At 41.0% G+C, this 26487-nt stretch overlaps 1 protein-coding gene across 6 annotated transcripts in view; it reads right to left on the reverse strand.

The window, feature by feature from the left end:
* LOC137868467 (semaphorin-6D-like) overlaps positions 1-26487 on the reverse strand; it is a 97300-nt gene that overhangs the window by 11978 nt on the left and 58835 nt on the right. For all 6 annotated transcript variants that reach the window (XM_068705256.1, XM_068705255.1, XM_068705258.1 and 3 more), the window contains 2 exons: positions 21045-21103; positions 20810-20863 (listed from right to left, as the gene is read on the reverse strand). In XM_068705256.1, the coding sequence (XP_068561357.1) occupies positions 20810-20863; positions 21045-21103 (113 nt within the window). The remainder of the gene's footprint in view (positions 1-20809; positions 20864-21044; positions 21104-26487) is intronic.

Here is a 26487-nt window from a genome sequence, read left to right on the forward strand (position 1 = left end):
TACTATGACTTTTGTAACTTTTTCTACGACATGTTATACTATGACTTTTAAATTTTTTTTTACATACAATACTATGACTTTTTTTTCTGCGATATACAATACTATGACTTTTTTTACTTTTTCTTTTACATACAAAACTATGAATTTTTTTTCTTCAAAATACAATACTATGACTTTTTTTCTTTGACATACTATACTATGACTTTTTTTTCTTTGACATACAATACTATGATTTTTTTTAAACTTTTTTTCGACATACAACACTATGAATTTTTTTTCTTCGAAATTTTATACTATGACTTTTTATTTTTTCAACGAATTATTATATTATGACTTTTTTTTTACTTTTTTTAACATACAATACTATGACTTTTCTTTCTTCGACATACAATACTATGACTTTTTTTTACTTTTTTTGACATACGATACCATGACTTTTTTACTTTTTTTTTTACTGACAATATTATGACTTTTTTTCTTCGACATACTTTACTATGATTTTTTTTAACTTTTTTTTTACATACAATATTATGACTTTTTTTTCTTCGACATACAATAATACGACTTTTTTTAATTTTTTTTTACATACAATACTATGACTTTTTTTTCTTCGACATAGAATACTTTGACTTTTTCACTTTTTTCTGACATACAATACTATGACTTTTTTCTTCGACATACAAAATTATGACTTTTTTTAATTTTTTTTTTACATAAAATAATTTGACTTTTTTTTCTTCGACATACAATACTATGACTTTTTCTTTTCTTTGACATACAATACTTTGACTGTTAAAAAAAAACAAAATTCGACATACAATACTATGACTTTTTTAACTTTTTGTACGACATGTTATACTATGACTTTTTAAACTTTTTTTTACATACATTACTATGACTTTTTTTCTTCGACATACAATACTATGACTTTTTGTACTTTTTTTTTTACATACAATACTATGACTTTTTTTTCTTTGACATACAATACTATGGCTTTTTTCACTTTTTTCTGACATACAATACTATGACTTTTTTCTTCGACATACAATACTATGACTTTTTTTTACTTTTTTGACATACAATACTATGACTTTTTTTACTTTTTTGACATACAATCCTATGACTTTTTTAAACTTTTTTTAACAAACAATACTATGACTTTTTTTTTCTTCGACATACAATACCATGACTTTTTAACATTTTTTTTTTACTGGCAATATTAAAACTTTTTTTCTTCGACATACTTTACTATGACTTTTTTTTTACTTTTTTCTTACATACAATACTCTGACTTTTTTTTCTTTAACATACAATACTATGACTTATTTTACTTTTCTTTGACATACAATACTATAACTTTTTAAACTTTTTTTTAATATACAATAATATGAATCTTTTTACTTTTTTTCGACATACAATACTATGACTTTTTTTTCTTCGACATATTATACTATGACTTTTTTATTTTTTCAACAAATTATTATATTATGACTTTTTTTTACTTTTTTTTAACATACAATATTATGACTTTTTTTCTTCGACATACTTTACTATGATTTTTTTTACTTTTTCTTACATACAATACTATGACTTTTTTTTCTTCGACATACAATACTATGACTTTTTTTAACTTTTTGACATACAATACTATGACTTTTTTAAACTTTTTTTAACATACAATACTATGACTTTTTTTTTCTTCGACATACAATACCATGACTTTTTTACATTTTTTTTTACTGAAAATATTATGACTTTTTTTCTTCGACATACTTTACTATGACTTTTTTTTTACTTTTTTCTGACATACAATACTATGACTTTTTTAAACTTTTTTTAACATACAATACTATGACTTTTTTTTTCTTTGACATACTATATTATGACTTTTTACTTTTTTTTTTTACATACAATACTATGACTTTTTTCTTCGACATACAATATTATGACTTTTTTTACATACAATACTATGACTTTTTTCTTCGACATACAATACTATGACTTTTTTAACTTTTTTCTGACACAATACTATGACTTATTTTTTTTCGACATACAATACTATGAATTTTTTTACTTTTTTTCGACATACATTACTATGAATTGTTTTACTTTTCTTCAACATACAATACTATGACTTTTTTTACTTCTTTTTTTTACATACAATACTATGACTTTTTTTTCTTCGACATACAATACTATGACTTTTTAAAACTTTTTTTGACATACAATACTATGACTTTTTAAAACTTTTTTTAACATACAATACTATGACTTTTTTTTTCTTCGACATGCAATACCATGACTTTTTTACTTTTTTTTTTACTGACAATATTATGACTTTTTTTCTTCGACATACTTTACTATGATTTTTTTTTCATTTTTTTTTACATACAATACTATGACTTTTTTTTCTTTGACATACAATTCTATGACTTTTTTTACTTTTTTCTGACATACAATACTATGACTTTTTTTTTCTTCGATATACTATACTATGACTTTTTGTACTTTTTTCTGACATACAATGCTATGACTTATTTTTCTTTGACATACTATACTATGACTTTTTTTACTTTTTCTACGACATATTATACTATGACTTTTTTAACTTCTTTTTACATACAATACTATGACTTTTTTTTCTTCGACATACAATACTATGACTTTTTTTTCTTCGACATACAATACTATGACTTTTTTTTTTCGACATACTATTCTCAGACTTTTTCTTTTCTTTGACATACAATACTTTGACTGTTAAAAAAAACAAAATTCGACATACAATACTATGACTTTTTTTTCTTCGACATACAATACTATGACTTTTTTTTATTGTTTTTTACATACAATACTATGACTTTTTTTTCTTCGACATACAATACTATGACTTTTTTACGACATACAATACTATGATTTTTTTTACTTTTTTCTGACATCCAATACTATGACTTATTTTTCTTCGACATACAATACTATGACTTTTTTATTTTTTCTTCGAATTATTATACTATGACTTTTTTTTACTTTTTTAACATACAATATTATGACTTTTTTTTACTATTTTTAACATACAATACTATGAGTTTTTTTTTCTTCGACATATTCTACTATGACTTTTTTTACTTTTCTTCGATATATTATACTATGACTTTTTTAACTTTTTTTTACATACATTACTATGACTTTTTTTTATTCGACATACTATACTATAACTTTTTTTACTTTTTTTTTACATACAATACTATGACTTTTCTTCGACATACAATACTATGACTATAAAAAAAAAATTCAACATACAAAACTATGACTTTTTTTTCTTCGACATACTATACTATGACTTTTTAAAACTTTTTTTTGACATACTATACTATGACTTTTTTCAAAATACTATGCTTTGACTTCATGACTTTTCAAAATACAATATTATGACTTTTTTCGACATGATTTTTTTTACACATTATGCTTCTACGACTTCATGTCACAATGACCGAAAGAGTTAGATCGCGGGTACAAGCGGCCGAAATGGGTTTCCTCAGGAGGGTGGCTGGCATCTCCCTTAGAGATAGGGTGAGAAGTTCGGTCATCCGTGAGGGACTCGGAGTAGAGACGCTGCTCCTTTGCGTGGAAAGGAGCCAGTCGAGGTGGTTCAGCATCTGGTAAGGATGCCACCTGGGCGCCTCCCTAGGGAGGTGTTCCAGGCATGACCGGCTGGGAGGAGACCCCGAGGGAGGCCCAGGACCAGGTGGAGGGACTATATCTCCAAACTGGTCCTGGGAGCGCCTCGGGATCCCCCAGTCAGAGCTGGATGATGTGGCACCGGGAAAGGGAAGTTTGGGGTCCACCTGCTGGAGCTGTAGCCCCCGAGACCCGATCCCGTATAAGCGGTTGAAGATGAGATGAGATAAGAACATAAGCTGTGAATCAATTGGTCGTGTGTATGTAGTTTGTATAGTTTACAGGCGGTTAGAGAAACTGCAGCTGGACACAGCGACAGGCTGCTCCTGCTGCGTTTGCTGAAGTCACAGTTTGTTCCTCAGAGCACTTGAAGGCAGCAGTTAGCCACTTAAGCAGATGAGCGCGCTGACTTTCAGGTAGCTTTTGTTTGCTTTAACCTCTGTTTCATCCTGAAGGATTGATTTCGAGCATCGCAGGAGCCTTTCTTCATTACCGCCGCCCTGCTTCACATTCACAGCCTCACACCCGGCAGCCTCCCAGACCTGAGCGACAGCTTGATTTACCCGCCGACACTCGCAGGGCATTTTACACCTTTTACAACCCAGCTTGAACGGTCTCAGGTGGAGGAGGGAAGCGTTTCCTGAGAAGCACTTCAAGCTTCATTTCTTCAGGTGAAGCTAGAGATACCGTCTGTGTTGATGGATTATTTATTAAAAAAACGAATGTTTTCTCAGATTAACTTTTCACAGAAGGAGAGAAAAAGAAGAGGACTGAGACACCGAGGGGACAAATGATTGGTATGGAATTAGTATTACTGGCACCGATGTTTGGACATACCCTTCAGTCACTGATGTGTCTTTAATCACTTTAGGGGGCTGAAGAAACCACACTGTCCCAGCTACACGTCGAAGAGGACTGCTTGTAACGGTCTACTTAATGGTGGTTTTACATGTGAGCATGAGCAGGATGAGGACTTCAGACAGGGACAGCATCACAGAGACAGAAGAGCGATGACATGAGAGGTCTTTGTATTTGAAATAATGTTATCTATGACTTTCACTAAGTAGCCTCTAAAAGTCAGAAGTTGGTTTATGCAAATGAGTGTTTTTTCTAATTCAGAAACAACATGCTTGTACACATAATTGATAAGTTGCTTTGTTGGGTGCATATTGTATATATATATATATTTGATCACACAGATTGTAGAAGAGGCTTTTCTCTTGCTCTGTGTTTGAATCTGAACTACGTCTGCTGCCACCGTTCAGGCGTTCAGGAGTTCTTGCTCTTGTGTACTTGTTACACCACTTTAAGACCCGGCACACTCCATCTTATTATTTCATAGCTTGGTCAGATGGAGCAGCATGTCCCCGAAAAAAAAGAAAGAAAACCCTGATCAAAGGGCCCCAAAATACCCCGAGAAACAAAAAGCTAATTTCATGCCCTGCACTGTTGGCCGTCCGGGGGTTTTATTCCCAGCTACCCGCCCGCTCCAGGACTCGAACTGGCAACCGCCTCCAACCTCAAAGCCAGCGCTGCCTCGAGGCCTCTGAGGCTTCGCTTTGATACGAGACACCATGGAACAAATTCCTCTTTTATGCAAAAATACTGTTGAAATAGAGCAAGTAGTCATTACACGTCCAGTCAGGATTAACACACACACACACACACACACACACACACACACACACACACACACACACACACACACACACACACACACACACATCCCCCTGTGTTTAACAGAGACGATTTCATGTTCGTTATTTCCTCTCTTTCATCTCCGTCCTTCACTCTGACAGTTATAAATAGGATGATGGAGACACACAGAGAAAAATATTATGCTAATTACAGCCCGACGTGGAAATGTTTCATTCTCTCTCTCTTTGTTTGTTTCTCTCTCTCTCTCTCCTGTCAGTGTGAACGTCTCTCTTTCTCTCTGCTGTCACTCTCAATTGTAAAAGTTTCTGAAATGGAGGCGAGATCTTCTGGGTGAAGTCATGTCTCACTTTTCTGTCAGTTGAAAACTTACAGTATTCTTAAACACTGCTTTCCTTCAACTCTTCATCTTCCTCCTCTCTTATCTGTGTTTCCCTCCTCTCTCCTCTCTGTTCTTCATTTACTCAAATCAATACATAAGTACTTCCTGTCTTCGAAAAATCAGCGAACAAACCATTAAAACCAGATTGGGTCAAATGACGCCTTGGTGACATTATCGATTTCCAAATTCTTGGGCTGTTTGTGATGTGTGCGGCCAAAGAAAAGACAATCTGAAGGTCAGATGATCCCGTACAATGGCAGTGATTGGGGACAAAGAAATCACCAGCCCTTGTTAGAGCTGGGTACTGTTCAAACAATGACGATGCCAGTACCAACAGCAGTATCCTTATACCGATACCAAGAGAGTACTTCATTCAATACCCATCATGTGAATGGAAGCTGTGCTAGCAGATCGCTGCTAGCTAACCACTCATACAGCGGTGTCAGCGCAATTCCCTCCGAGATAAAACTTTGTTAGCTCTGTTAGAGCTGTTAGCGCTGTTAGCGCTATTAGCGCTGTTAGAGACACTTGTGTGTGTTTAAAGCCTCTTGTTGGGCCAACTAGCCCAGATGTATGGGTTGTAGCTGCTGCGGCAGTTGCTCAATCACACGTTGCATTAAATAGATTGCCGTGATTGGCTGCCGGCAAAACCATACTAGATCTGGGCACAAAAAGGATCGATTGCGGGTAACATTTGATTGAAGAAGTTTCAATACTACTTGGTACTGTGTTATTTTGGACAATACCTAAAAGGTATTATGCACCAATAGCCAGCTCTAGTCCTTGTTTTCTGCAAAGTCACTGGCTTCAATGATCCAACCATCCATCCTGACCTCTTCCACCCATCTATCCTGACTCCTTCCACCCATCCATCCTGACCTCTTCCACCCATCCATCCTGACTCCTTCCACCCAACCATCCTGACCTCTTCCACCCATCCAACCTGACCTCTTCCACCCATCCATCCTGACCTCTTCCACCCATCTATCCTGACTCCTTCCACCCATCCATCCTGACCTCTTCCACCCATCCATCCTGACCTCTTCCACCCATCCATCCTGACCTCTTCCACCCATCTATCCTGACTCCTTCCACCCATCCATCCTGACCTCTTCCACCCATCCATCCTGACTCCTTCCACCCAACCATCCTGACCTCTTCCACCCATCCAACCTGACCTCTTCCACCCATCCATCCTGACCTCTTCCACCCATCTATCCTGACTCCTTCCACCCATCCATCCTGACCTCTTCCACCCATCCATCCTGACCTCTTCCACCCATCCATCCTGACTCCTTCCACCCATCCATCCTGACCTCTTCCACCCATCCATCCTGACCTCTTCCACCCATCCATCCTGACCTCTTCCACCCATCCATCCTGACCTCTTCCACCCATCCATCCTGACCTCTGTCTTGTGCTGTAATAACGTCACATTACTTCCTCAGTTGCTCCTGACAGTTTTCATTTATCCTTTTGATTAATTGCTGAATGTCAAAATGGCTGTTTTTATCTAATGTCGGCCTGTCAAAGAGAGGAAAGAGAGAGAGAGAGAGAGAGAGAGAGAGAGAGAGAGAGAGAGAAGAAAACAAAGAAAAGTCAAGGTGCAGGACTGATAGCGAGGATATAACTCTTGCTGAGACCGTGACAATAACGAATATTAACCCTCGTCCCTGGAGTATTTAGGTCGACATAAACCAACGGAGGACAAGAGGCTGGACTCTGACCACCGAGCTCTAGCGAAGCGACACCGCGGATGACGAGTTCAGGTGTCCTTTCTCAGACATCGACAAAGACTGGTGCTCAGACTTGAAGTGTTATATAATTACAATAGATGGAACGACAAGTTTCAGAACGGGTCGTCTCCTCCGACTGACACGGTTGTCCCTGACACATCTTTCTGCTCTACTACACGGCTATCAAATGAAAGCTGAATTGAAGGTCGGACAGCGTCACACCTCGACATTCTGCTCAAAGGGAACTGTGGCTTTAAGGCCGAGGCAGACGCTCCACGCGCTGAAGTCAAGCTCCAGAAACTTCTACCCTATTAGCATGCTCTCTCTCTCTCTCTCTCTGTCTCTCTCTGTCTCTCTGCTGCTCTCTCGCCCACTCGTTCTCTACCAGATCCATTGGTATTCACATGAAGGCAGACAGCAGTGACAGAGAGAGAAAGAGCAACGAGGGCACGAGAGAAAAGCAATGACAACGAGATGAAGGAGAGAGAGAGAGAGAGAGAGAGAGAGAGAGAGAGAGAGAGACAGACATGGATTAAGGGAGAGAGAGAGAGAGAAATGTTAGAAATGAAAGAGAGAGAGAGAGTGTGTGTGTGTGTGTGTGTGGACAGAGCGAGTGAGGAAAGGAGAGAGACCTTGTCAAGTTTAACTTTTTCGCTTCGCCACTGAAAATGCTGGTAACACACACTTTCCCCTCACTTTAAAGGTTAGACAACTCACACCTGACACACGCGCACACACACACACACACACACCTGACACACATTGTGTGTGTGTGTGTTGAATAAGAATGAAGCTGTTTCTTTGCAGCAGGTGAACCAGCTGCAAAGAAACAGAATATAATAACTTATATCTTGTGCTCTACTAGAACACACAGCAGGACGCACATCTACACACATTCATGTTTTTACACTATTAAGTCCTTTACTGTGAATTGGAGTTCCCTCTGGTGAACACTTACAGTGTTTATGTCCAGGGCTCTTATTGTGAAAGGTTAGAACAGAAGGAGTGGACCTGGTCTGCCTTTGTCAACGTTGAAAAGAGAAATAAGGTCTGGGTTCAGACCATGAAGCCTCCGTGTTGTTCCACACTGAAGTTTGACACGTGATCTTGTTGTTTAATAAAGCGGAGGGTCGGATCCTTCACCGATGTTCTGGAGGAGGACTTCCTCCTGGTGAAATAAGTGAACTGAGGTGAGGGGCTGGTCGGTTCCTCTAGAAGGACCCAGAAACCCTGAATCTAACAACAGAACAGGTCGTCCTGCCCTCTGGAGACACTGTGAGCTGAGGACAGATTCACGCCACAGGTGCAGTAGTAAACAGATTCACTTCACTTCTCACAACACAAACAAACAAAACTCCTTCAAGAGGGATTCAGTGTCCTGCCCAAGGGCACTTCAGCAGATGCTCGCTGCCGGTGCGGTTTATTGAAGTCAAAGGTCTCCACAGCTCTCACGCTCTCAACCAGCCAGTGAAAAGAGTCGGCAGATCAAGGCAGCGTCTCCTCAAACCCTCATTAAGAGAAGAAGAAGAAGAGGAGGAGGAGGAAGAGGCCGTCCTGCAGGTGATGGTCAGGTGTGTAATTACTGCTGAACAGATGCTGAGTCTGAAGGACAAAAGGAGGCATTCAGGAACCCTCAGAAATACCAGTTTTACTGCATCTAAGGCCGTCCAGTTAGCCGTACTGGGAACCCGTCATGCTCCACTGAGGGGAGGTTGGTGTGCCGCTCCGGTTGCATTAAAGCCGTGATGGGGTGATAATGATGATGGTGATGGTGATGGGAAGGGAAGCGCCCACTAAATGCTCCCTCAGCGGTGTTAATGGACTGTTCACTCCACCTCTTAATGGCGGTATGCCCGGTGTTGTTATCACTGTGTTTTGAGTGTTTAATTCTGTGAGAGAACAGTGAACTGCCCTCAGAGCCAGACGGGTCCAGCAGCAGAAGGTCTGTGGAGCACAAGAAAGCTAAAGTGTCTTTGTTGTCTCTACCGACGCTCTGAAACCTGACGTTTGTGCTCGCCACCGATTTTTGCCATTTATGAAAGTACTTAAAGCTAGTAGAACGAACTCTCAAGTTGTGTTGGTTCTGTTGGTCCCTGTGGACTAAAGCTGTAGTGTCTCTGAGCACCAGAGTCCCTTCAGGAAACCTCTCATTCTACTGCAGCAGGGTCTGACAGTCTGACCCTCTCAGTCCTGGTTCTGGTTCTCCCGTTGCCTCCCTTCCCTCCAGCGGGTCCAGCAATACATCCTGGGTCTCCAGCAGAGAGGAGAAGCTCTGCTCCTGGAGGAGGAGGAGGAGGAGGAGGAGGAGGAGACGCTGCTGCCGGGAGCTGAGCTCTCCTCCTCCCTCCGGAGCTCCAACGTTAGTGTCTATTAATATCTTGAAGTTCATTTTCTTAAAAAACAAATGTTGGATGCAAAGTAGATTCTTAATGTTTTACCTTTGTTCAAGTAATTCATGCCGAATGTATTTTCTTATATTCTAGATTCATTTATGTTTCAATTTCACCCAAAACTAGAAACTCACTCAATATGTGTCAAACGATGACATCATAATGAAACCATTTCACACTAATTTATCATCTGATATTAAATGTGTCAGATATTATATTATGATATTATATAGCATTCATGTTATTGAACATGAACACAACTACAACACACACTTCTCTGCACATGTGTGTGTGTGTGTGTGTGTGTGTGTGTGTGTGTGTGTGTGTGTGTGTGTGTGTGTGTGTGTGTGCACTAAACTCCCCCAGAGGAGGAACTAAACTTCATCACGGTTTTGTTCTGGTCGTTCAGGAGAACCAGCGGTTAAGTGAGTGTGAAATGGTCTTTTTCTGGAGTTCACATCAAAGAGATGCAGCGGTTGCTCTGGGAAACGGGACGAGAGGTTTCATCTTCTTAATCTAACGATGTGAACGTCTTAAACGACGACATCGTCTTCACGTTCATCATGGAACCACATTAGATGTAAAACATCAGAACTTACATTAAAAAGCTCTTTGTTATCAATGAAGAGCAGCACCGTCTGGAGTCAGCATGTGGTTAGCATTAGCTTAGCATAAAGACTGGCAGCTCAGACATACAACTCTAAAGATTCAACGTGTTACGTCTCATTTTGTTTCATGCGCACACAAACAGAGACACACACACACACACACACACACAAACAGACACACACACACGCACAGACACACACACACACACACACACACACACACACACACACACACACACCTGATAGGGTGAAACACCTCTGACTGTGTCCTTCCTTGTTGTTGATTGATTCCCACTGAGCTACATATTGTGTTTTTATCGACCGGGTCAATCAATGTGGATATCTCGCTACGTGTGTGTGTGTGTTTGTGTGTTTGTGTGTGTGTGTGTGTGTGTGTGTGTGTGTGTGTGAGCCACAGGTAACACACTCTCTTGATTGACTGAGTAAATCAAGACTGATGAGAGAAGGTCAGCAAAGAAAATGTTCTCTCACACTCTCTCACACACACACACACACACACACACACACACAAAGCAATCAGGCAGGTCTCATGAAATCAGCTGGAGGTGTGTGTGTGTGTGTGTGTGTGTGTGTGTGTGTGTGTGTGTGTGTGTGTGTCCGTTAGTAGCAGTTACCAGGAAACTCAGTAATCATGCAGTAACCTTTAATCTGACCAACATGAAGTGACCTGCTGATTGAATCTCCACTACAACACACGTAATCTCAAGTACTACACTGATGTACAACGGGCTGAGGTACTACTAGAGACATCACACCAGTATCTGTAGAAGATCCTGTTCTAATGCGGAGAACTTACAGCATGTGTTGTGTTTTAAACTACACAGACTTACTGGTTATTCACTACGGTGGAACTTGTGAAACGGTGGAACATGTAACCTACAGGTACAAAATATGAAGTATTAATAGAAGTTATAAACCACTGGTACATTACTAGTAACATGTTTACAAGTTCTCATGGTAGAACTTCTAAGCTACTGGTAGAACTTGTAAATTACTGCTAAAAGTTCTAAGCTACTGGTAGAACGTATAAACTACTGGTAGAACTTCTAAACTACTGGTAGAACGTATAAATTACCGGTAGAACTTGTAACTTGTAAACTGTGAGTCTGAGTCACATCCTACTGATAGAACTTGTATTCTACTGGTATAACTTCTAACTTACTGGTAAAACTTGTAAACTACTGCTAAAAGTTCTAAGCTACTGGTAGAACTTGTATTCTACCGGTACAGTGTAACACCAGTGGTAGAACTCATAAACTACTGGTATCATGAATGACTTGCGGGTAGAACCCACTAGTACAACACACAAACAGCTGGTACAACCTGTAAACTATGAGTAGAACTAGAACACCTGTAAACTATGAGTAGAACTAGAACACCAGTAAACTATGAGTAGAACTAGAACACCTGTACACTATGAGTAGAACTAGAACACCAGTAAACTATGAGTAGAACTAGAACACCTGTAAACTATGAGTAGAACTAGAACACCTGTACACTATGAGTAGAACTAGAACACCTGTACACTATGAGTAGAACTAGAACACCAGTAAACTATGAGTAGAACTAGAACACCAGTAAACTATGAGTAGAACTAGAACACCAGTAAACTATGAGTAAAACTAGAACACCTGTACACTATGAGTAGAACTAGAACACCAGTAAACTATGAGTAGAACTAGAACACCAGTAAACTATGAGTAGAACTAGAACACCTGTAAACTATGAGTAGAACTAGAACACCTGTACACTATGAGTAGAACTAGAACACCTGTACACTATGAGTAGAACTAGAACACCAGTAAACTATGAGTAGAACTAGAACACCAGTAAACTATGAGTAAAACTAGAACACCTGTACACTATGAGTAGAACTAGAACACCTGTACACTATGAGTAGAACTAGAACACCTGTAAACTATGAGTAGAACTAGAACACCTGTACACTATGAGTAGAACTAGAACACCAGTAAACTATGAGTAGAACTAGAACACCTGTAAACTATGAGTAGAACTAGAACACCTGTACACTATGAGTAGAACTAGAACACCAGTAAACTATGAGTAGAACTAGAACACCTGTAAACTATGAGTAGAACTAGAACACCAGTAAACTATGAGTAAAACTAGAACACCTGTACACTATGAGTAGAACTAGAACACCTGTACACTATGAGTAAAACTAGAACACCTGTACACTATGAGTAGAACTAGAACACCTGTACACTATGAGTAGAACAAGAACACCTGTACACTATGAGTAGAACAAGAACACCTGTACACTATGAGTAGAACTAGAACACCTGTACACTATGAGTAGAACAAGAACACCAGTAAACTATGAGTAGAACTAGAACACCAGTAAACTATGAGTAGAACAAGAACACCAGTAAACTATGAGTAGAACTAGAACACCTGTACACTATGAGTAGAACTAGAACACCTGTAAACTATGAGTAGAACTAGAACACCTGTACACTATGAGTAGAACTAGAACACCTGTAAACTATGAGTAGAACTAGAACACCTGTACACTATGAGTAGAACTAGAACACCTGTAAACTATGAGTAGAACTAGAACACCTGTACACTATGAGTAGAACTAGAACACCTGTGAACTATTGGCATGAGAACCTAATAAAGTGTTCACGCTCCGCTCTTCTATTCAGAGCGTCACCAAGAACAATAAGTGAGAACTTATGAATCACAGAATCATCTCCGCTGGACTGAAGTTCATGCAGAGAAGCTGCTCTTATTTCTGCGCCTCATTTTTGCTCGACGCCGGGAGGAGAAGATAATTAGTGTGTGTGTGTGTGTGTCCGCCTGTTCAGCATGAGCCACAACACACTCAGTCCACTTGTAAGAGCTCCAGCTCATTAAAAAACACTTAAACACACCATGATGTCTCTTTTGCCCTCTCACTGATGAACACACACACACACACACACACACACACACACACACACACACACACAATAACACAAAAACACACACTCATGTACGACTCGTAAAATCTCCCGCCAAGCACTTGATCACACACACTTTTACTGGATGCACACACACACACACACACACACACACACACACACACACACACACACACACACTTTTTGTTTTTGCTCTTGTGTGCGTCACAAACACTCGACCAGTGTAATCTCACTCTTTGTCTCTCTGTTACACACACTATTTGTCTCTGTTACACACACTCTTTGTCTCTCTGTTACACACACTCTTTGTCTCTGTTACACACACTCTTTGTCTCTCTGTTACACACACTCTTTGTCTCTCTGTTACACACACTCTTTGTCTCTCTGTTACACACACTCTTTGTCTCTCTGTTACACACACTCTTTGTCTCTCTGTTCTACACACTCTTTGTACGGTTTGTTTTTATCCTCGTACTTCTGAAGACATCGTAGACTACTGTTTATTTAGTTGATTTAATATTATTCTGTTATTCTATTCACTGTGTATATAGTGTGCATTTTTTATATAACATCTTTACTCTATTATAATTGTATATATTGTGTATTGTGACGTGTATTTTTCTTGTATTTTTCTTTTTCTTTTTTCTTTATATATAATATTAAGATTTTTATACCTGTAACCTATTGCTGCTCTGGAACCTATTGCTGCTTGTAACAAAATAATTTCCCCTCACGGGATCAATAAAGTTAGTATCTATCTATCTATCTATCTATCTATCTATCTATCTATCTATCTATCTATCTATCTAGCTATCTATCTATCTATCTATCTTTCTAAATAAGGTCCGATGTCAGTTGGATCGTGATGTTTGTATTTATCACTTCTCTTTTAAATAAATGAAGCCTCATTCCTCAGAGGATTTTCTGATATATCAAAAATATATTTGAAGTATTCAATGATATATTCTTCTCCGGAGGTGGTGGAGACCAAAACCAGAGCCAAACGAGAGAGAAGATCGGATGTCTAGCTTGTGTCGCTGCTTCAAAGAGGTAAAGACGCTTTAAGAGAAACAGCTGCACAAGCCTCTGTCTATACATCGAGTATAAAATATTAACAAAATGAGTTTACAACAATAAAAAATCAGACCGACTATCATTTATCAGTGGTTTTAGAAACTAAAAGACCTTCAGTCACAAGCCAGAAGGTGTCGAGGTTTGATATTCAGCTGCTCAACAAGCAGAGCCTGTTATTAAACAGATATGTGGCATTTTAGAAAGCGTCTCTTCAGGACCGACTGCTATACAGTTGTGGTCAAAAGTTTACATACACTTGTAAAGAACATAATGTCATGGCTCTCTTGAGTTTCCAGTTATTTCTACAACTCTGATTTTTCTCTGATAGAGTGATTGGAACAGATACTTCTTTGTCACAAAAAACATTCATGAAGTTTGGTTCTTTCATGACTTTATTATGGGTTAACAGAAAAAGTGATCAAATCTGCTGGGTCAAAAATATACATACAGCAGTGCTAATATTTGGTTACATGTCCCTTGGCCATTTTCACTTCAATTAGGCGCTTTTGGTAGCCATCCACAAGCTTCTGGCAAGCTTCTCGTTGAATCTTTGACCACTCCTCTTGCCAGAATTGGTGCAGTTCAGTTAAATTTGATGGCTTTCTGACATGGACTTGTTTCTTCAGCATTGTCCACATGTTCTCAATGGGATTTAAGTCAGGACTTTGGGAAGGCCATTCTAAAACCCTAATTGTAGCCTGATTTAGCCATTCCATTACCACTTTTGATGTGTGTTTGGGGTCATTGTCCTGTTGGAACACCCAACTGCGCCCAAGACCCAACCTTCGGGCTGATGATTTTAGGTTATCTTGAAGAATTTGAAGGTAATCCTCCTTCTTCATTATCCCATTTACTCTCTGTAAAGCACCAGTTCCATTGGCAGCAAAACAGCCCCACAGCATAATACTACCACCACCGTGCTTGACGGTAGGCATGGTGTTCTTGGGGTTAAAGGCCTCACCTTTTCTCCTCCAAACATATTGCTGGGCATTGTGGCCAAACAGCTCGATTTTTGTTTCGTCTGACCACAGAACTTTCCTCCAGAAGGTCTTATCTTTGTCCATGTGATCAGCAGCAAACTTCAGTCGAGCCTTAAGGTGCCGCTTTTGGAGCAAGGGCTTCCTTCTTGCACGGCAGCCTCTCAGTCCATGGAGATGCAAAACACGCTTGACTGTGGACACTGACACCTGTGTTCCAGCAGCTTCTAATTCTTGGCAGATCTGCTTTTTGGTGGTTCTCGGTTGACTCTTCACCCTCCTGACCAATTTTCTCTCAGCAGCAGGTGATAGCTTGCGTTTTCTTCCTGATCGTGGCAGTGACAAAACAGTGCCATGCACTTTATACTTACAAACAATTGTTTGCACTGTTGCTCTTGGGACCTGCAGCTGCTTTGAAATGGCTCCAAGTGACTTTCCTGACTTGTTCAAGTCAATGATTCGCTTTTTCAGATCCATGCTGAGCTCCTTTGACTTTCCCATTGTAGCGTTTGTGGGCGTTTGTATCCAATGAGCCCTATTTAAATGGCCTCAGAGAAGTCACCAGCTGTAGTCACTCATAATCACTCACAAGAAGTTAAGAGGCCATGCTATGAAGCTCATTTCATTGACACAACTTTCTAAGTCACCAAAATTGCTAATTCATGTTGCTGTATGTATATTTTTGACCCAGCAGATTTTGTCACTTTTTCTGTTAACCCATAATAAAGTCATGAAAGAACCAAACTTCATGAATGTTTTTTGTGACAAAGAAGTATCTGTTCCAATCACTCTATCAGAGAAAAATCAGAGTTGTAGAAATAACTGGAAACTCAAGAGAGCCATGACATTATGTTCTTTACAAGTGTATGTAAACTTTTGACCACAACTGTATATATGAATATAATATATACATATATATATATATATGTATATATATATACATATATATATATATCTCCAGCAGAGTAGAGGATCTAATGGAGACATCCTCACCTCCTCCTCTTTTCCCTCAGAAACACACACACACACACACCTTGAGATCCAGTATAGATGACGGAGCAGAAATGTCAGCTCTGAGGCAGTATGTGTGTGTGTGTGTGTGTGTGTGTGTGTGTGTGTGTGTGTGTGTGTGTGTGTGTGTGTGTAAGACAACTTCCCACGCTACTTTGAGCTACAGGAAAGATGGAAGGTGTAGAATCCGATAATAATTCAGCACAATGAATCTCAATCAAACTTTTCAATCGTCTGAAACAAAACTAAACTAAATATATTGTTTTACACAATATAAACTACAACATATCACAATGAAACTTCCCCAGTTGATTACTGACATTAAGACAACATCTTGTTGTATTAGAAGTTTTCTGAAATGCTACTTTAAAAACGAGGCATTATTATATTAAATATGTGTTAATTTGAATACATTTCCTGATAAAACCAGGTTCAAAAGTCTTGTTTCATGTTGTTGACATATTAGAGTGAAATGTAGAGGGATTCATGATATCTCGTTGTTTCACTCCATACATCATAAATTACCGCCAGCAAACCAGAGTTAATAAACCAAAATCTAAAAGTTCCTCCTTTAAACGTTATTGAATGATTAAATGTATATGTTGTATGTTTCTCTAAACTGAACCTCGTGCTGCCATCAATACGACTAAGATCAGATATTTTGCAGTGAAACTAATTAAACACGATGTCAGCGAACAATTCAAGTTCTTGCGCCTCGTCATCAATAACAATGAACATTTCCTCATTATGTCCGTAGTACAGCGTTACATTAACCTTCCAGGGCTTCTAATTCTGCTTGTTTTCACTTCCAGCTGCCTTGAAATCCACAAAACAAAAGTCTGAGCCGAGTCTCTGAGGGAAGTCCGTCGCGTTTGAAACGGTGAACATTTGAATGTCACGCTGTCGTGTTGCTGCGGAGCGATAAGACGCTCAACGCTTCAATTAAAAGAGCTTTTGAGCCGTTAAGTATCCTGTAAATGTCTCAGTCGCACTTTCATGTGGTTAAAAACAGACGGAGGTGGAAACTTACAGCTTCATCTTCTTCATCTGCTGATATTCAAGCTTTACATTGTTCTCTCATGACCCTTTATACAGAACAAGACTGTTTTTCTTTATAAAACACAGCAAATTAATTGTGTTGTTTAGGTTTTTACAATCATTATGTGACAGAAAAAAAGGCACAAAATCCCCAAACTTCTGTGGCTTAAACGTCCGCAGCTGTCTGTTCATTTGTACATGAAGCTCCACGTCTGCTTCTGGTCTCACTTCATAACTGTCTAGTTCTAATTCCTCTGGATGAACATGTGGCGCGGTTTAATCTCTTCCACTAGAAGGACACACGACGACCATTTTACAGATCATGTCCTTCATGTCCTGCATCACCAACACTGCAGTAACTCGTGTAAAGGTCGCAGACAGACGGCGTTCACGTCATCCAGGAAACCATCATCATTCGCATTCTGCACAACGTCAACTGTGGTCTGATATGAAACCATAAAACGACCCTGTAACGACACGCAGGCGGCATAACGGCCAATTTATGTCCATTCAGAGCCGGGGTGGGGGGGGCACTAAATAACCAATTTGCAGAGAAAACGTCGTTACGGGAACAGTTCCCCGCCAAATGATGTCATTACAGTGACGGCGGCCACTCTGGCGGAACGCGGCGGACTGATACGACCGTGCTTCGTCGTGTTCGGAGTCCTTCACGCCCGGCTGCCTGACACCGCCGGTTAACGGCTGTATGGAGGTGGTGTCTGCTGTTGAACAGCTACGCCATTCACTCCTCGCCACGTGCTCACCGCGGAGTTTCACCGCGAAGGCGTCGCCGAGTGTGTGCCGAGGCTGCCGGTGGCTCTCGTCGCGTCGCCGTGGTGCTATTAACTGTGATCCCCGCAGGCGTCAATAACGTCAGAAAAGTTAATCACCACGGTTAAGAGATGAAAGCATGTTAATGGTTGTTGGCCGCTGTGCCGGTAATCACGTCAGTCAGGCGGTGGCTAATCGCCGCACAGCGAGGTGTGTTTCCACTGTTCAACTCGTCGTTTTATAACCTTTCATGAGTGACGGCTTCTTCTCTCTGCAGTGAAGAGGTGAAGCTGCAGCAGATTAATACAAACACACCTGAGCTCCAGTTGGTCCTCTAGCTGCACCGTGAGTCTGTGAATTCTGACAAACACATCGTGAACACTAGAGGAGCATCAGTGACGGTTCACTGCACATCAGTGTTTCCTCAGAGACGCCTCAGATTTCAAGTTAATGGCATGAATGTAAGCATGCTAACGTTAGACCTGACAGTGAGGAACCAGTCTAGTCCTGATCCTCTGTATGAAACAGTCTCAGTGTAGTCCTGGTCCTCTATCAGACCTCCATCAGTAAAGAGACCATCAGAGAGAAGATGGTCTGTTTCTACAGAGTTATTCTTGATGCTCGTCATCGGAGCCACCGGGTCGGATTCTGGTGAAACCAGATGAAATCATGCAGGTTCACCAGAACCTCCTTCAGCTCAGACTCCAGCAGAGACCGGTCCACCGTGGACAGACCCAGATCCTCCAGCAGAGACCGGTCTGGGAGCCAACACCGACTCCACACCGCTGGAGACCCAGGACGTATTGCTGGACCCGTTGGAGGGAAGGGAGGCACGGGAGAACCAGAACCAGGACTGAGAGGGGCAGACTAAAGGGACTCTGGTGCTCAGAGACACTACAGCTTTAGTCCACAGGGACCAACAGAACCAACACAGAATGAAGGTTCCTCGTAGTGACTTTAACTTGAAATCTAGTTATTGATTTACTATCATGCTGTATGAATGCTTTTGCTTTATCATTTATCATGGTTGGTTTTCCTTGATTTGTGCAGCAGATAGAACGATGTGAACTACGTTTGAGCTCTCAGAGCTCCTCTCTCCTGTTGTACTTTTCATTCCAGTCGTCTAACGAGAGCTCATTTAGACTCCAGGTGAATGCAACTAACTTAGGTGGCAGAATACAAAGCGAGCCGAGCTCCGAGCTCCGAGGACTCGGCTGCTCTTTACAACTAAATGAATGAATGAATGATCCCCGTGGTATTCAGTTTAGAAGCTGCAGCTCTCTGATAGGATCTGAGCTGCTCGCCTGCAGGAATGACGCAAAACAATCCAACCATGACGACGCACAAAACTGATCGAAGAGGTTCAGATAAAAAGAGGTCATTGACAGCCGGACCAGTGTCTGTGGTGGAAAAGAACGAGTCGTTTATCTCATTCAGTTCTCTTAATCCTCTTAAGTTCTTCTGTGCATATTCCTCCTCTTCATCACTGCCGACGTGTTGCAGCCACTCGAGTTCACTTCAAGAGTTCCCCTCAAGTAGACCTCGTATCAGAGATCTGTGTTTGTGCCCCCCCCCCCCCTCATCTCCGGCTTTAATCACAGTAATGCAGCTTAAAGAGCCGTAATGAGATTCACCGCATGGGTCTGCCGTCCCGCCGTGAATGACAATCCCTCGGCCGGTTTACGAGCAGGACTTCCTGACAGTCGGGTGGAAGCAGCCATGAATATAGAGCGAGGCCGCTCGGCGCTTTCATCTGCTGGATTGTGATCTGACCAGCTACTGTACCGAACTGAGCATGTTCTCCTGAAACCCTCCAGTTCTTCTCCTCACTTTCATTTTATTTGTGTCTTCTGGGACTTATTCTCTTTTAATAAACCTGCTGCTCTCCCATCTGTCACTGATTAGAGTTCAAAGTCTTTACTTAAAGCTACGGTTGGTAATCTTTCATCGTGTTGGTTGATATTTCCCTCAGGAGGTGGAGGAGACCAAAAACAGAGCTAAGAGAGAGAGAACACTGGACCTACGTTGATCAGGTGACTCAAACACAAAGACTGCTGATGATTCATTGAGTTGCTGTAACCGCTGGATGTGGAAATCCACCAGAGAGACTTCATGAAGAAGTGGAGTACCACAGCAGTCCGGTCACCTCCACCATGGCCTATCTGTCGGCCTCTGAAACAAAGACTACATAAGAAGTGGACGTAGTCACCATGACGTCACCACTGGTTTGTGGACTGCGGTTTTGAAGCCTTTAAATTAGCATTTTTGGATGTCGCCATATTGTTTTTTTGCAACTAGAAGCTACACGAGAGGGTGGAGCCAAGTACAACTGAAAGCTGAATCAGACATTTTTAGTGACCAAAAACTGTTACAGTGAAGTGAAGACACGAGTCATTTTCTCATAGACTTCTATACAACCAGAGGAGTCGCCCCCTGATGGACACTAGAGAGAATGCAGCTTTAACACGTGAAGCTTTGACTTCACTCTTCAGAACCGGAGGTTCGATGCCTGAATGAAAGCAGTGATAATTAGAGTTTCTTACCGTAGGCGGAGTCGGATGCAGACTCCTGGTTCCGTGTCGTCGCCAACACATCGGCTGCAAACAACAAAAACAACAACACAACCACGGTCACGTTCTGCAGCACAGAAACCCATTCATCTCTCATCATCATTTGTTGTTCCTGTATCGTCGCTGCTGGTGCTCAATCCACCACCTCTGACACCGTCTCCGCCTCGCGTCATGTTGTTGTGGTGAGCAGTGTGGCCGTGTGTCTCACCGTGGCAGCTGTCCGGGTGAGCCGAGTGGTCGCCCTCGATATCCTGTTCAAACCCGGCCCTGCAGAGACACAGAGGAGGAGTTTAGAGAAACACAGAGACTCGGAGAACAGAAGCAAGCACATTCGCCTCGCGGCGTGTCGGTTGCCGTGGGTTACCGTTGCCCGGGCAATTAATCGACGATGTGCAGCCAGATAAGGAGTCAAAGACGACGTTAATTAGATTACGTCACGTAGTTCATCCTTTACTTCTGAAGGCTGGAGACTTTCAGGAGGTCGACTGAGGAGACAAAACACGACAAATGAAACTTTTTTTTTTATCGTCCAATTAGGGATAAAAGAAGGAGACACTTGTCCAATCAGAGGACAGACGGTGACAAAGGGTCGACCGTGAAACCCTCACTGAGTTTGAGCAGCAGGAGAGTGAAGCGGTGCGGCTGCAGTAAATGAATCCATTTACTTTCCTCACAGAGTCTCTGGTTTGTGTTTACCGTCACCAGCTGACCTTCAAATCAATTTTAAACAGTGAAACTAATCAGGTTTTACTGCCGCACGGCACAGAACACGGCACAGAACACGGCACAGAACCACTGCACAGAACACGGCACAGAACCACGGCACAGAACCAAGGCACAAAACCATGGCACAGAGCCACTGCACAGAACCACTGCACAGAACCACGGCACAGAACCACTGCGCAAAACTGCGGCGCAGAAGCACTGCACAGAGCCACGGCACAGAACCACTGCACAGAACCACTGCACAGAACCACGGCACAGAGCCACGGCACAGAACCACTTCATAGAACCACGGCACAGAACCACTGCACAGAGCCACTGCACAGAACCACTGCACAGAACCACGGCACAGAGCCACGGCACAGAACCACGGCACAGAACCACTGCACAGAACCACTGCACAGAACCACGGCACAGAGCCACGGCACAGAACCACGGCACAGAACCACTGCACAGAACCACTGCACAGAACCACGGCACAGAACCACTGCACAGAACCACGGCACAGAGCCACGGCACAGAACCACGGCACAGAACCAAGGCACAGAACCACTGCAGTGTGGCGGCAGAGCGGGACACACACATATATATATATACATATATATATATATATATATATATATATATATATATATATATATATATATATCTCTATACTGCTAGACTTTGGAAAAAATCCCCCTACATTTAGAAAAAAATATATTATTTTTTTAATTTTAATGAATACTTTTAATACAATTTTTTATTGCAGTTTTTGGACATTTCTAACGTTTTTAAATCTGCACAAAAACAAAATGCATCAAAAATAAATTTAGCTAATCATTGAAATTTACCAACATTGAAAAATGTTTATTAAAACAAAGAGCTGGCCAAATGGTTGCTAAATGTGGGCGAGCTACAGAACAATGTAATGAGTCACTGGTCAAACAATAGTGAATGTTTAGTTTTCAAACATCTGTTTCTAGACCACAACACAAAATAGAAAAATAATCAAAATAACTGTGCATCAACACTTATTTCTGCTGCTCTTAAATCTAGTTAAGATTAATTCAATAATTTAAAATTTGTATACAGCGCATGGCTCATTTGAAATATTATGATGTTCTGTGTAAATCTGTAAATAAGTTAAAAAAGGCAGAAATATTGTTTTCTGTTCATTAACTTATGACGCAAACGTGAATAAGATTGAACTCTGTACATATGTCTATTATAAAGATGTAGAATGGTAAAATATTGATTTCTACACCAAGAGGTTAAAGATTTCACTAAATGAAGTCGACATGTTCAATGTACATAAGAGTGCAATGTATTAGAAATATGCTCGGCTCATATTATACATAATTAAAAATTATTCTTTCCATTTAAAAACGGGCAGCGGGCCGAAGTCGGCCACCACAGCTCCGACATTCATATCCAGAAAATAATTCAATTTGTGTTATTGACTTTCAGAACATTGTCATTCTGTAGAAGCCATAAGCGTTTGGCGGCGCTCCAGTGAACCAACTTAAAGTCACAAACCATCGACAGGCAGCCGGAGTTAACGTGATGTTTCTGGAGGCGGACGGATATCTTCCCCACAAAAAAACACTGGAGAGACTTTAGAGGTACTTTGTTGTTCAAAGTGCTGCGCTGGCAGACGGAAGCATTCATCAGTCTGATCACGCTCAGCCCACGTCTCCGGTTATTTGGCTCAACGTGTCTCCAGCTCTGTTTATCACCTTCCGTATGTATCGGCAAAAACATTTACCACCTGAGTGATGGAGAGAGCGAAGGAACCTTTATTCAAACGTCTTGCTCTGGGTTCTAGAAGTGACTAAATGACTTTGTGAGTCTTCACATCACTTTCATACGTTATTGACCCGTTCTTCTTTTCTGTTCCGTCTGTTTTACGACATCTGTCTTCTAGCTCTTAGATGTGGACTCTGTTGCACTTTGTCCATCTCTATTCATCACATTCTCTGTTATATTACTATCTTTGTACATTCTTCTATCTTCATCCCTTCTTCATAACTCCCTTCTGTCACATGAGCAGATCCAGTGGTGAGACGCTGTGGCTCTACACGAACATGACTTTCTAACTTCCTGGGTCAGATTAGGTTTGAACAGAACTGGTCCGGACCATGTTCCCAGACGGAGCCCAATGGATTCCCCTGAAAGTTGCATCCTGGGTGCACTGACCCGGGAGCTGAGCTGAACACTTGTGGTCAACCAGCTGACTTTATGTTGTCTAAACATAACCAAGTATTTATGTTGTCAAAATATAAACAAGTATTTATGTTGTCTAAACATAAACAAGTATTTATGTTGTCTAAACATAACCAAGTATTTATGTTTCTTAAACATAAGTATTTATGTTGTCTAAACATAAACAAGTATTTATGTTTCTTAAACATAAGTATTTATGTTGTCTAAACATAAACAAGTATTTATGTTTCTTAAACATAACCTAAACAAGCAGCAGATTTCCGTCATACTCTGCATCATAATTCTACGTTCACACATCTTTCCTTTCTCCACTTTCTGTCTCCATAAACCGTCATGAACACAGATCACATAATCTGATAAAAGATCAACAGAACATTTCCCTCATTCTTAATGAACTCCACACATTCATATGAAATCATTATGCTTTCCTCTCCTCACTCGCTCTATATTTACTTCCCTCCACCTCACTTATTTGCTAACTCCTCCGCCCCCTCGCTCAATATTTATCTCCCTTATCACTCGTCCTCCCTCTCCATCACCGTCTCTGGAGCTACATTTCCACCAGCGTGGGCCGAGCTGTGAGTGAGGAGAGAGGAAGAGAACCGGGAGGAGGTCGTTGCTACCGGCGAGCCGCCATAAATCCCGAAACCTCTCGGGCACCTAAACGCCTCGTTCATCTCGCGGCGGAGCGAATCAGAAGAGGGGATGGAAATAGACTCCGGCGGCTATAAAATACAGCCAAGTTATGAGGCGCCGCTGCTGCTGAATTGTATTTTCAATGTTCTCAACGTTGGGAGCTCCACAGTGAGAAGTGTTAGCAGCTCTCAGAGGCTGTGAAATGTAATTAGGATGTATAAATGGCCGCAGAAACCTTCAGTCAAAAGGGGGAACATTTACAGGTTCTGTGCGCTCCCATGATGCAACACTTCATTTGGTGTGATCTCAGCTCTCTGGTTAATGGAGACCACAAAGAGTCCTTGAATCTTCCTCTGAAAGACTTGAGACTTTTGTTTTTTTATTGCCCTAAAAGTTTGAAAACTTGAATTTTCGAAAAGACTTGAAACTGGATTTGGATTCTTCTCAAAAGACCTGAGACTTGACTCAGACTCGGAGTGAGGAGGAGTGACATATAGACACCGTATACGTCTCTGGTAGAGACCTGTCAATCACAGTAAGCCCCGCCCCTAAATCATCCCCTGCTTTATGGTCTGTTTGACTCTAGATGGAGCATAATGTACTAAATGAACATAATGCTGTGTTGAAGAAGACTGTAAACTAGAGATTGAGACCATAAACTCATGTTTACAATGTTTACTGAGGGAATAAATCAAGAGAGAAGTAGAGTCATTTTAGACTAGACTTCTATACAACCAGAGGAGTCGCCCCCTGCTGGACACTAGAGAGAATGAAGGTTTTAACACGTGAAGCTTTGACTTCACTGACCCCCCCCGTTCACAGTACATGTGTTGGTGTTGAATGTTATTTGTATAGAACAGGAAATCATCACACTGACTTTAAACATGGAATAAGAGGGTTCAGTGTTCAGATAATTTCCTCTTTCTCATCAAATAATGAGCAGGCCTGTATTTAATAGCGAGCTGCGGAGGAGTGAAGAGCCTCATTTCCTGTCGTTCTGCACGACCTCGGCGGCCGTTACCAGAGTCTAAACCTGACAGCAGCGATGTACTCCTGCACCGTCAACAGTCATAAAGTCTACCCACCGAGGACCAATGAGACGGCAGCAGCTTAACACCCCACAGCTGAGACGTGGTGAAGTTATTAAAGTGTTTGGGTCGAGGGAAGATGATGGAGGAATAAAAGCTGTTATAATGAGCCGGAGAGATAAATAGCTCACACTAAAGGTGTGCTGGTGTGTGAAAGTGTTGAATGAACAAATAATCACTCAGGAGACAAAATAGAAAGCATCAGTCATCTGTTATCTTCATCTGCTCTGGTCTGTATTCACACTGACGTGTTTTCTAGAGACCGGAGACCTTCTGGTTCTGGTCTGTATTCACACTGACGTGTTTTCTAGAGACCGGAGACCTTCTGGTTCTGGTCTGGTTTGAAACGTGTTAAATAATCTGCTGAGTAAGAGTCATGCGGTCTGTATTTAAAATCCTAATCTAGATCACAAAGCCTGTGTTGTGTCTGAGGGCTTGATGCTAACAGAGGCAGATAATCAGATCCAGGACCAGGGACTGCTCAGACTTCACTGACGCTAATAGAGCATAATCACCAAACTTTGGTCCAACTTTCCTCCTCTTCACTGCAGAGCTACGACTGCTCTCCCGTCAGCCTCCAAGATCATAACCATTATAATGATGTTCATTAAAGCCAATGATGTAACCCGGAGACGGTTAGTGGCTCAGTGTGGTGGAGTCATGGACTAGAAACAGATCCAGATCCAGAGATGTTGATCCAGAATCCTCTTCATCTGTGTGCTGATGCTCTCAGATATACATCTTTGTTTTTTCTGTTCCCTTCTCTCACTTCTACGTTAGATGTGTCGCCACTTTCAATCATTTCAACGTGATGATTCAGTGTTTTCTAGTTCATTAATTTGCTGTTTTTTGCTGAGTCATGATGGAGAATATATATATAGTGCAACTGGAGTTTGCGGTAAATCTTGCGGTGAAATGCGGGGCATAACTTTTCGGCGTCTTTTGCTGAACCAGCAGCTTCTCAACGTCTTCCCTCTAAAAGTTATTGGTGAAGGCAGA

The sequence above is a fragment of the Cebidichthys violaceus genome, unplaced genomic scaffold, assembly GCF_023349555.1.
Source record: "Cebidichthys violaceus isolate CVI_PGR_0920_01 unplaced genomic scaffold, fCebVio1.0.p SCAF_111, whole genome shotgun sequence".
Taxonomy (NCBI): domain Eukaryota; kingdom Metazoa; phylum Chordata; class Actinopteri; order Perciformes; family Stichaeidae; genus Cebidichthys; species Cebidichthys violaceus.